Source organism: Ostrea edulis, chromosome 4 (genome assembly GCF_947568905.1).
Source record: "Ostrea edulis chromosome 4, xbOstEdul1.1, whole genome shotgun sequence".
Lineage (NCBI taxonomy): Eukaryota > Metazoa > Mollusca > Bivalvia > Ostreida > Ostreidae > Ostrea > Ostrea edulis.
Window position 1 is genome coordinate 42,518,868 of NC_079167.1, and position 12,934 is coordinate 42,531,801.

At 33.9% G+C, this 12,934-nt stretch overlaps 2 protein-coding genes and 1 long non-coding RNA gene across 3 annotated transcripts in view; 1 reads left to right on the forward strand and 2 right to left on the reverse strand.

Annotated features, from left to right (window-relative positions):
• The window catches only part of LOC125669474 (uncharacterized), a 120,252-nt gene that overhangs the window by 55,379 nt on the left and 51,939 nt on the right, over positions 1-12,934 (forward strand). The window contains 3 exon segments of the mRNA XM_056162689.1: positions 82-144; positions 1,297-1,476; positions 4,334-4,465. Coding sequence (XP_056018664.1) covers positions 82-144; positions 1,297-1,476; positions 4,334-4,465 — 375 coding nt within the window.
• LOC125669478 (uncharacterized) lies at positions 1,302-5,909 on the reverse strand. The gene is made up of 4 exons (XR_007367870.2): positions 5,861-5,909; positions 4,754-4,883; positions 4,615-4,670; positions 1,302-1,435 (listed from the first exon to the last, which is right to left on the reverse strand). It is a non-coding gene; the product is annotated as an uncharacterized LOC125669478 (long non-coding RNA).
• LOC125669466 (serine/threonine-protein phosphatase 6 regulatory ankyrin repeat subunit B-like) lies at positions 8,638-11,207 on the reverse strand. The gene has a single exon (XM_048903978.2). The coding sequence runs from the start codon at positions 10,469-10,471 to the stop codon at positions 9,146-9,148; it is 1,326 nt and encodes a 441-aa protein (XP_048759935.1). The 5' UTR covers positions 10,472-11,207; the 3' UTR covers positions 8,638-9,145.

Here is a 12,934-nt window from a genome sequence, read left to right on the forward strand (position 1 = left end):
CATTGACTCATTTAATTAATTAATGAACTCATATTAACACTGACTCATTTAAGTAATTAACGAAAGTCTGTTTACTCTCAGCATTACGAGTTGATCATGGGAATTTTGCCAGATCGTCTATTTCGTCATGTTACTATATTCAGGGTAAGACAATGTTGCCACAGTGTGGCTACTGTCGTTGTGGCGAGATGATTAGGTCTATGTATGTGGCTGGGTGTTATACAGTGATTGCATGGCCAGTCTCGATGTCTGCAGATGAATGTCAGAAACAGCATGTCAGCCAGTGGTCCGTCATGTAGATTTCACTGTTGTTTGCTTATTAGATATTACACTGCCAGTTAGAGTTTCATCTGAATGTTGAGGCTTTGTTCATAAGAAAAATCATGATATTTTTTTTTACATAAAATACAGTAATGATTTAAACATTTTACTTGACGTATATTTATCATGATTAAACATTGTACTTGTATATTGATGATTAGAGCTCAATGCGATTCCAGCACGTACAACAGTCACGTCAGCTTCCTGCATGACCTTGAACCTGCATGTTTTGTCTAGTGTTCTTAAAAACCCAGTCAATTATAAGGAGCAACACATTTTATGTAATTAGCAGCAACACATGGCACCTTTCATTTAATGATAAAAATACATGTGCATCATATGATTTGAAATTATTCAAAAAAATTTATTCAATAATTTTAATGTTTACTGATCTATAATCTAACTTCTTTTAAAATTGCCACCATATTAAAAATGGTTCTATTGAACCACATGACAAAACATAGAATGAGGTATTCGAATGGAAAATCTTGAATATCTTAAATAACCCATTTATTATTACCAAGTGGAAATTGATTTCTGTCTAATTCATTCCTTGAATGAAAGAAATCATGTTTATATATGCATGTATATCCTCTTTGTTTCAACATTTCCGATTCATGTGTTTCCTAAATTATACCCAAGTCCATGGATGGGAAATTTAATAGTGAAAATTTCTTCTGATTTCATAATACAATTTGTACATTGGTATCAGGTCTGTATATCTTGAAAAAATCTCAAACTTTAGTTTGAATTTTCTTTTATTTGAGCAGTAAAAATTCTGTAAAAATTCATACTAAAGTCCCAAGTTTTGTCTTTCATGCTTTTAGAGATATCCAGGTTAGATAATATTTTTATTTGTAGACAACATATAACCATATTTCTTTGTTCTTTGATTTGAATTCCTTTAAAAACTAGAACCTGGAGGTAAAATTCTTCACTACAGATGATATGTGATTCTGTTCCTTGATTTGACAGTCCCTGAACACAACACCAAGACCCATGTCCTCAGTTCTAAAAGACAAATTGGACCTGAAGTTGGAAATGAGTCGGCGAGCCATGTCTGCTGGAGGGGCACTGGAGCGGAACCATCCAGTGCGGAGCGAGGTCCGCGTTCCTGAATATACAGAAGAAATACACACAACTCCAGAACCGGCGGTATGATAGGATCGGGTTTTTTTGGCAGTTTACTTCAAATAACTATAAATTTCAAGTTTTGAACATCGTAGAAAATTTACATGTAATTGAAGTTCCTTATTTATTAGGAATTTTATGTTTGTACTTATTATATAGCTAATAAATAGTCTATTATAAAATCTACGTAAAATCTAGAGAATGTTAGCATTCAATATCCTGAGAATTTATTGAACGGTAACTTTGCATTGCGTAAATCGTGTGCGCCCGAAACATTCCGAGTATGAACGTTCAATTTTGACCTTACCGTAATGACGTTAACAAGCCGTAATGACAGGTTTAATATTGAACAGTTAAGAAATGCATGCTGATATTGCACACTTTCACCGTAGATGCCAATATTGATGAATTCTCGTCTATTTTGAAGTATTTTGAGTGAAAAGGAATATAACTTAACAACTAAATACTTTAGCTATATAATAAAAGGGTTATTATCACAAGCTCGTGCATTTTTACAGCCAACTCGTGCCAGTATTCAACAATATAAGTTCAATAACCCTTTATTATTACAACCAAATTAAGGTAATTCCACCCCTCTAGAATTATAGGTTCAATCTTATATCTGATTGTTGATTCTTCATATAATATATCTTAATAATTCCAATGTTATTCGTTGCAATTGTTTTGATTGGACAAAAATAAAGCTGAACAATAGTTTACACATCAATAAATCCAAAAACGTGATGTAGCCATACTCGCCTGAAAACAACGTAGTGCGGGGAAACTATTCAAATTTTTTAAGTTGTTAATATAATGAATGAACTGGAATTATAAAGGTTAAACACTTCACACTTTTATTCAGTTTGTGAGTAAAATGTCCAGAGTTTACACATCAGTAAACTCTTCATGTAGAATGTATAATCCTATACAATGTAGTAACAAATGAAAATGATAAAGTTTGTATGTTGCGGTATTAATGAAATTTTTATCAATTAGCACACATATTCCTGTTATCAACGTCAGAAAATTGCAATTTTCCTCAAACAGCATTATCAAAATTTCCCAAAAACTAGTTAAAACAATTTAATAGCATTCATAACAATTTCATGAAAATTTTTCTTTAAAAAATATATAAAATGTTTGTATGAAACTGTTTCTTTAAAAAATATACAAAATGTTTGTGAAAAGTAAAGGAAATCTATCCTATAATGGACTTGATAAATAATTTAATGAAAACAGAGTTATTGCAAACGAAGTTCTGGGGGGTATATAGGAATCACTCTGTCTGTCCGTCTGTCTGTCTCCAGATTCGTGTCCGGGCCATAACTTCTTTGTTCTTTAACATAGGCATACCATATTTGGCACACAGGTGGATCATCATGAGACGATGTGTTGGGTACCTTCATAACCTCTATATGACCTTGACCCTTGACCTTAAGGTCAAAATTAAAGGTTTTTTTACAATGGATTCGTGTCCGGGCCATAACTTCTTTGTTCTTTGACATAGGCATACCATATTTGACACATGAGTGTATCACCATGAGACGATGTGTCATGTACCTTCATGACCTCCATATGACCTTGACCTCAAGGTCAAAATTAAAGGTTTTTACAATGGATTCATGTCAGGGCCATAACTTCTTTGTTCTTTGACATAGGCATACCATATTTGACACATGAGTGTATCACCATGAGACGATGTGTCATGTACCTTCATGACCTCCATATGACCTTGACCTCAAGGTCATAATTAAACGTTTTTACAATGGATTCGTGTCAGGGCCATGACTTCTTTGTTCTTTGACATAGGCATACCATATTTGACACATGAGTGTATCACCATGAGACGATGTGTCATGTACCTTCATGACCTCCATATGACCTTGACCTCAAGGTCATAATTAAACGTTTTTACAATGGATTCGTGTCAGGGCCATGACTTCTTTGTTCTTTGACATAGGCATACCATATTTGACACATGAGTGTATCACCATGAGACGATGTGTCAGGTACCTTCATTACCTCTATATGACCTTGAACTTTGACCTCAAAGTCAAAATTGATTATAGGGTTTTGACATAGTCATACCATAAGACATGGGTGTATCACCATGAGACTATGTGTAATGTACATTCATGACCTCTATATGACCTTGACCTTTGATCTCAAGGTCAAAATTATAGGTTTATACCATGGATTTGTGTTCGGACTATATCTTCCATTTTCTTATACAAAGGCATACTATATTTTTACACTCAGGAAAGAGGTAATTTATGCCTATTAACAACACCCTTTGGGAGATTGGGGTAAGCGGGGGTATTCTTAGTGAGCATTGCTCACAGTACCTCTTGTTCATATATAACTTAGACTTTTGAAATATTTTAAGGTTAACAAGATTTGTCGCAATAACTATTGAAAAAGACTACAACAAAATTTATGTTCCAGCCTTGTATAAATCTAAATAAATCATTGACTTTGCGAAATCTTACGACGTCACAGGAGGGTGGAACTACGTCAAGTGAAAAAAAATATACATCCATCCATGCATCCATTTTTTCGTTTGTATCAAGTGTCCTTGACATTTACTGAAGTTTCATTGACATTGTTTCCATTAGAAAATATATATTTTTACTCGAACTAATTCGATCCATGAATTGATGTACCTGAAGAAACCATGCTAAACAGGCTATAAAGCATATACAAGCTCACATTTGGTCTAAGTCTCAATTTTATAGAGGAAACAAACAGTAAAAAAAGTGAAACTGAGATTAAAAGAATGAGCTCATGGAAGTTTTATTTCTCGGAGCTAGGGAAATTACGACAAAATTTGGATCAAGATCCAACACACTTATGATGATGGTTTGGTTTTCGTTATTTCCAGAAAAAAGAGACCAGCACAGAAATGGAGCAGCCACAAGAAGAACATCGAGAGGAACACGGGGAACACACGACCAGTGACTCCTGTCTACACTGTGCGCTGGAGGCAGCCATGTCCGGAGACAAACTCAGTCAGGTCAGTAACAACAGTATTTCAATCTAACTCATTAGCAGAATAAGACTTTAGCTTGCTAACTTGTAAATCCCATTATTTTCATACCTTTTGTCCAGTAGATAAGTTAGCCCATTTGCAGAGAAAGACCACATGTGCAGTTTTTTAATTACCTGGTTTACAGATTTAGTTCTGCATTGTGGATTCTACACAGTATCAAGTTCTTAAACTGAAATGCCAAAATCAATAGATTAACAAACATATCATTATTAGGCCTAAAAATAATTGTGTGGTTGTGGTTTCCCAGCCTACCCTATTTTTGATCCCCGACCCTGATTTTCTTAAGCTTCTCACTGCTGCGACCCGAGCTTGATCCCCATGATCGGCAGTGGTTGTACATGTGTATGTGAGAGGGTATGGTGGTCGCCCGCTCAGAATCACACTGTCAGAATGAGGATAAAAAGTTCAAAAAACAAAGTATGAAGGCCCATAGAATCTCTCTTTAGAGATGTGCCTTGAATCAAGTTGATCTATGTTTTAAGAAAGTAAAAAAATCAGAGAGCTATTGCTTATTTGATAGCATTATTATGTCATGTATCCAACTTCTCGAAAGGGACTTGATAACTGTTTAATTTCATCCAGGTTATTGGTTAGAAAAAGATGTGCCCATCTGTCAAGCAAAAGGAAATGTATTTGAATATGAATTTCCTCGATGCATGGGCTGTAAGTAAAGCCACATGAAATTACAAATATTTTCATTGATTTTTGCATTTTATGCCAACGTCATTCTCTTGTTGTATAAAACGAAGCATTTCTTTTAAGAACAAATTGAGCATAGTTTGGGTTTGTTTCTTCGAAGGCCACATTTAGGGACTTCTACTAACATCATGCATCCATTTTCTGGGCCAGATGACTATAGAAACTGTACCTACTTCTCACAGGTCATGAAGAAACAAAATTAATTAGTACTGTGTAGTTATTCTTTTTTTTGGGGGGGGGGGGGGGGAATATTTTCGAAGTTTTTCATGGTATTGATATGTTCATGAATTTCAAGTGCGCTACAATGAACAATGATTGACTCTTCAACCCTGAAATATATGAATTCATTAAATAATTATGTATTTCATAAGTGGTGAAAAACTGCTGTCACAAATTGTTTACATTAGTGAAATTGCTAGATGCATGCACAATGAACATTGTGTTAACATTCACCTTATTTTCATTAAAGCGTCTATCAAGATGTTATTTCAACACCTGGCATTTGACATCGTATTTACCCAGTGAGATGTGTAATTGCACACCCGTTTCTGGTGCCACTTTTATCTGACATTGGATTGGTTTTTGTATGGGACTTTAGAGGGAAATACACCATTTATCATTGATAACAGACAAGTGTTCCTCAGGCCAAAGCATACTTACAGGTTTATCCTGGTGGACAGGCAGATCCTATATTCAAGTGGATGTCTGTCCATTTCTCTAAAGAGTTTTTGAAGATACAAGATTAATGTTATGTCGATACGAAGTTGATAGTAGTAAATTACATTTTTTTTGTGTTAACAAAAGTGAATTAAAAAAGTAAAGAAATTTGTAATAAAAAACTTTTGAACATTTATATATGTTTGCACAAACGGTTTGGATTAAAAATACTGGGCATTTGAAATCAATTATAGATTATTAAATGCATTAACATGAAACTTCAAAGTACATTCCATTTTATTTCAGCTATTAATATAGAATAGACAGGAACTTGTTTAGAATGCCATCGAGTAGGGCAAAGTATGAAGTTGATAGATATGCACAATTTGTAACGGCTTGAACTGAATTTGCATAAAAATTCAATATTTGCGTATAAGCTGTTTATATATAATATCAAAATCATCAAAGTATCTGAGAAGCTTTACAAATTCAACACATCAATATCTCTACTTTGCCATCACCATGGCCACAGGCACATTTATCACGGAGAAAATAACTCGTATTCCTGAGGGATTGTTGATTTTCTGAGAGGATTTGATTTTAGGTACATTAATGTCCTTTAGTTTGATACAATAAACTTTTATGCTGTAAAAATCTTTCTATGGGTTAAAATCAATTGGAAATTACATTCGATGATAAAGAAAAAAAGTCTTGGTTTTTACATAAATTAGTCGGCCGAGATACATTTGTTGCACGAAATGAAGAAGATATTGACATTGGCATCTAAAATGTTCAGAATTATTAAATTTTTCAGTGTTTTGAAATATCAATATTAAAAGGGGTGATACATATAATTTAATTGCATTAGATATGGAATGTGTTAAATGGGAGTGGGACTTAAATATCATCTACCAACAACTAAATAATTTCTTGTACAAGGACCTAAATACCGGCATCTTAAGGAAAAGCAATTAGGATCTACGCATACAATTGGCAATGTGTATTGGAATATGAAAATCTAAGACAATGTAAAACTGTTCTGCATTTTGACTTTTCTGATTTGTTAAATCCTGTGTGTTAAATTTTAATCATATGTTTGCAATAATTTTTTTAAATTATAGTATTAGGGGGATTATCAGATTATTGAAAACTACTTGAGTGGAATTTCTTGCATGTCATACATGCATTATGTTCAGTAATCATGAAATCAGTTTTGGTTATTTAATTATATAAAATTTGTTGAGCCACCTAACAGTATTTCTGACTTTCTGCCAGGTAATTCTCAATTATAGACAAATTAAGTCAGAAAATGGATATATTTTCACTTCTGTTGAGGAGGTTAATATGTTTTGGTACGTCCTATTTAAAAACTGCAGCTTGAATCTCACTCTTGTATTCACAAAAGATTGGTTTAATGAACACTTGCTACAAACACACTTTTTTCAAAAATTATGAAGTTGTTAACTAAATTTATGATTTTTAAAAGTAAAATGAATACAATTTACAATTTGAAATGTAATTTATTCCTATGATCAATTTCTCAATTATGTCAAAAAACGGTGGGGAAAATTTATATAGAATTATCTAGGGAGGGGTAATATATTTCAACATCTTATAAAATTTACAAGTTCCTTATCTTTTATTGATTTTATATTCATACTTATTACAACCAAACTTAACCAAAAAATGTATATCAACCCAGGCATCCATTTATTTATTTATCAATTTTATTGTATCAAATATCAGATCAAATTTTAATCTGTGAATGAGAAGAGTTGAAAATCAGGAGAAATTTTTCCATGGAGCCTCCTGTATTTTTTATTTCAATGTAATTTGAATTTTCTACAAAGTCTAAAAACACAAGTAACAAGTGCATGCACTCTCCAGTGTAAATTTATGTTTTTAGTGCAATAGCACTCTTTTACAGTGAAATGAAAACCGTTTATAATATAGAAGGTAGCCGCTTAATACAATGACTTTAGTGTTTGTTGGTAACAGACTGTTGGACGCTTACAAAGTAAGCCTTCAGTTCTGTTACCTAGGTAATTCCTCTCTCATTACATTCCCTAGCAATCGTTAAAAATTTGTTGATATTTAATCAGTTGGCCCTGTAACACTCCGATACCCACTTTCCCTGCCTCAGCTTTACATATTTTGATGTTGTGTTGATCAACTCAATAGCTATTCGATCTCTTCTTATTGTTCAGAAACTGGTGAACACCTTTCACTTTGAACACCTATGTGTCATTATCACCACTACCTTCAGCTTTTTTTAAAATAACACATGCCAATATTAATTTAACTAATTACCAACACAACGATATTAACTAATTACCAACACACACCGATATTAACTAATTTTTATTTCTAGTATTCAGGTTCTGCCTGTAGAGACAAAAAGTTGAACTTTAAAAGATTGGGACCAAACCTGGTAAAAATCCTATATAATAACTATCTATTCACGATTAATTTGAATTCTATCTTTCTTTATAGATCTGTCCCTCTTCATTATTAACATTATCTTTTTATGATATTGTTTTGATTTCCCAACCTGTTTGAACAAGTCCCAGTAGTTGTAATGGATGTTTAATATTAATGCCTTTAAAGGTGATAACTTTCGTTAATCTTCATAGCTGGGTGTGTATTTTACTTTGAAAGCAAAATTTCATATCCTCTCCACCAGTTTGGGTAGGATACACAGCGTATTTTAAAGATGGAAACCATTTTATTAAATGGCTATTCACCCATAAAATGACAAGAAATATCATGTCAAAAAACACTTGAAGTTTCAATTACATTTTTAATAACTACCCAAAGTATATGTACATAAATTTCAATATAGATAGAGAGGAAACTAAACACAGAATGTATTTCAGCTGAGAATCACTTTTCTTTGTAACAGAGTTATTGACCAGGTGTTAAAAGGGCAATAACAGTTTTTTTCTTTTTCAGCAAAAATTGACATTAAACATTAGAAATTGCTGGAATTTTCTGATTGTTTTTATGGCTTATTGACGGACGGGTTTTCTCTAAACATTGAAAGTATAATGTCTGAAATTTAAATCTCTTTTTAGCCCTTGAATCTCTTGCAATCAATTTAGATCTTCCATAGACCTATGGGAAAAAAAGATAAGATCACACCAACGGGTCAAGAAAAAACTAATGTCATTTTCTCACGTTGTTAAATGCAGGTATCCAGGCTGAAACGTGGAGTGACAGGTTTATAAAATGTGCTGAAGAATGGTTAGTTGAATTCGGGGTGTTCCAGAAGAAATAATCTTTTGAGATCTAGACTCGATACATTTTGGTTAATATTTCATTCAGCCTTCCCGACTCATCATAATCCATGGCTGTTTTATTTTCCTCATCTCTCGTACTAAAATTAATTCCTCCGCGAATCAAGCAGAGGGCTGTGTCTAGGTGATTGTTCATGACAGCAAAGTGCAGAGCGGTTTTCTGGGTATTATCGTAACTGTTCACATTCACACCAAACCTAAGCAAAGCATTGACACAGTCTGAGCTGCCTAGTCTAGCTGCGTAATGAAGAGGCGTATGGCCATGAAGATCGCGGAGATTCAGATTGGCTCCGTATTGTAGTAACGAGTAAGTGATACCGACCTGGCTGGACTCTATTGCATTATGTAAGGCAGTTTTATTACCAATGCTCATTATGTTCACATTGGCTTCATTTCTTAATAATAACGTAACAATCTCGGGGGCCCTGTTTGTGGAAGCAATGTGTAATGGAGATTTTCGAAAGTTTGTTGTCAAATTGATGTCGGCACCGTTTTCAATCAGAAGTCTTGTGATGGGCAGGTTGTTGATTGCACACGAGAGATGCAAGGGTGTCCTTCCCATGAGCCTCTCCTTGGTGTTGATGTGAGCATTGCTTTTCTTGAGTATCTGTTTGGTGATGTCTAAAAACCCAGCAGACACGGATAAATGAAGAGGAAGCATACCGGACTTGTCTTTGAAGGAAATATCAGCCCCCCGTTGTATAAGCAGTTTAGTAATGTCTGGATGTTGGTATATTATGGACAAATGTAGGGAATTAATGCCGTTTAAGTCACAAACATCTATCTCTGCTCCTTTCTCTAGCAAAAGTTTGGCCATGTTCACGTCGTTTCTGATCATGGCGAGGTGTAAGGGAGTGCGCCCCATTTTGTCGGCAGAATTTATTGAAGCCCCACATTCTATAAGGATATTCACTGCATTTAGCCGTCCAGTGGTCACCATTTTATGAATGATTTTAGCACCAGTTTTTATAGAGCTAGACTCATTCACATCAGCACCATATTCTATGAAATACTTTGCAGTATCCAGGTTGTTGTGGAGAAAAGCGGTTTGCAGCGGAGTAGCTCCATCATTGTCATGTACATTGATTTCGATTCCCGGTTCCAATATCATCTCTAAGATTGTTTGTCGATGCCATCTTGCTATGAAGTGGAGAGCTGTAGTGCCGTCCGTCGTGATGGTCGTGCTGATATCTGGGCGTAATTTTTTGTACTTGTTCAGTAGCTTCTGAATCTCCTCAATGTCTCCCAGGCTAATGGCTTTCACCAATTCACCAGCAGCTTTCTCCAAAAGTTTAAAATTCTTCATTCTGAATGTCATAGTTTTTTCTTTTTCATACAATCTTCTCTCTAGTCTTATATTTTCTCATAAACTCTTTTGAATGATTGAATGAATTTTACCTCAAACACTGTCCTTCGGGATAAAACATTTTGTTTTAAATGACTCCTTCTTGATCTGTGACGAAACTGTTATGATTTAGATAGTTCCTCAGAATTACTTTTTGACATGGTACAAACTGGTCACTAAACAGCACTTTCCACTCGATTCAAGTTGCTTAGTCAACATGTAAATGTATGTTGTCAGATTTCAACACTGAGTCATCCTCGCAAACATATACACACTTTCATCTGTAATCTTTACGTCTCTACTTTTAAAGTGCTCATTCGTAGAATTAATGGTAAATAAAAAGTTATTTGCTTCCTGAAGTTTGTTGTCTCAGCGTCAAAGTAAAATTTAAAAATCTCCTCCACCGAAAATATTTAAACATCATAAATTGTTAAAACAAGTGCCCTTTTAATAGGCATCTCTGTTGTTTTGCACGAATCTTATCCCCGCTTGCCATTTCTGAAGTTCCACACGTTGAGTGCATGTGAAAAACTGAGTGTTCACCATAAATATGCATATTGTACGTACAGCGACATTTAAATTCTTTGTTTATTTTCACTGATCAATAAGGTGGATTTAATCCAATGTAAAGACAGGGATTTCACCATATTTGCGACAAATACAAACTCTCTATCTATCAATGGCAAATCATTGATCGCAAAGTCTTTCACATTTTGAGAAGTATAAACTCTCTTGGCGGCATTCACCATCTGTAGCTAATGCTAACTGAATATCCTAAACAACTAGAAGTGGTTAAATACATCTCTTAACTTCTTAATTACAGGTTACCATCTAGAATAATGTGTAATATTGAACCTGATTGTAGGGTCAAACACAAGTATTTAATGGCATTATCCGATTAATAAGATTTAATATTAAACACCAGAGTACATAGTTGTGATTAAGGATCAAAGGTTTTATCACAGACTGAGATCAGCTGGGAGGTACAAGCGTGGCTTATTGTATTCTTATCTGCTATCTGTCTCTGTTAGTTACTGCTCAGTAAATTGTCACAATGAACTATGATTATACTTATATTTTGATATCAGATGTTCGTGCAATATCGGCATTGACAAATTTGTTTTCGGAGGCATTTGAAAAATTTTGTTTTACTGTAGTCCTTATAAAAGAAAAAACTTCTTTGAACTCTTGTATATTGATGAATATATCTTTGTATTTTTGTGCCATCTGAATTTAAATGGGTCTTTAAACTTTTACAGGTCTCTCATTTTAATGATAAATTCGTATTTAGGGTGAAATGGGTGTCTCCAATGATGTGGAGATGTTCCACTGGCTATTGTGTATTGAGTATTTTAATTTACACAATACGAAAATTCAAATTTACCTAAAGTGGGCATTCTTCTTTAGATTGTATAGAAAGAAAGTTTTTTCTATTATTTGTTTGCAGAAGATGGAGTATTTACACAACTGACAAATACAAATTGTTTGTGAAAGGAAATAAATTTTGTACAACTTTAAGAACAGTCAATTTGTGGGTCTCTGAATAGAAAACAGGACCCTAAATGATTGATTTACATAAAGCAATTATTTCACTGAAAACAAAAGCAGGTAATAGTACAATAGATATAAAAGTCATTTGAATGAAATATTGATTTGGTTTAATAAAACTTGTTTCTATTATGATGTCAAACAACAGACTCAGGGTCATTTAGACGTAGTAATCATTATGATCCGTGTTTGCCAAAGTTCAACATTGGTAGGCTTCCTATATTGATTGCCATTCAGCTTCAATGTTAGTAGTAATTAACCAAATATTTGTATATTATACATCAAGTTTATTAGTTTTTAATCCTATCTTATCTAGAATAATACTTGAAGTTTCTGATAAAATGGGAAAAAAAAGTCGCAGTTGTTTGTTCCCGAATCCTTGTGTACATATGGGCTTGTTTCTTGTTTATCTGTACTTCCTTATCCAGGCATGTAGCTCATCATTTCTAACAGGGGGAGGGGGGGGGGGAGAAAAATTGGAAGCTGGCCTCTCAAAAATTCTTGACATCTTGACAAGAGAGAGAGAGAGAGAGAGAGAGAGAGAGAGAGAGATGAAGAAATAACCAAAATAAAAAACAAACAAAAAACCAAAGATGTTTGTTGGAGTTCTCTACTGTAACTGCCCCCAAAAAACTTTTTTTTCTAGTCTAGGGAGATGGGGGTGGGGGTAGAGTCCTCTTCATTTTCCTTATCTTCATTTTCTTTTTTTTTCTTTTTTTTTTTTATAATTTATTCTTTTTCCATATTCACATAATCTTCAGTAATAGTAATGCAGAAGATACATATTAATCATTTTATACATTCTCACACTCTTTCACACTACTAGTTCAGCATTATTGGTTGAATACTTCTTATTCTAGGTTACAGATCAAAAATAATTTTCCAGTT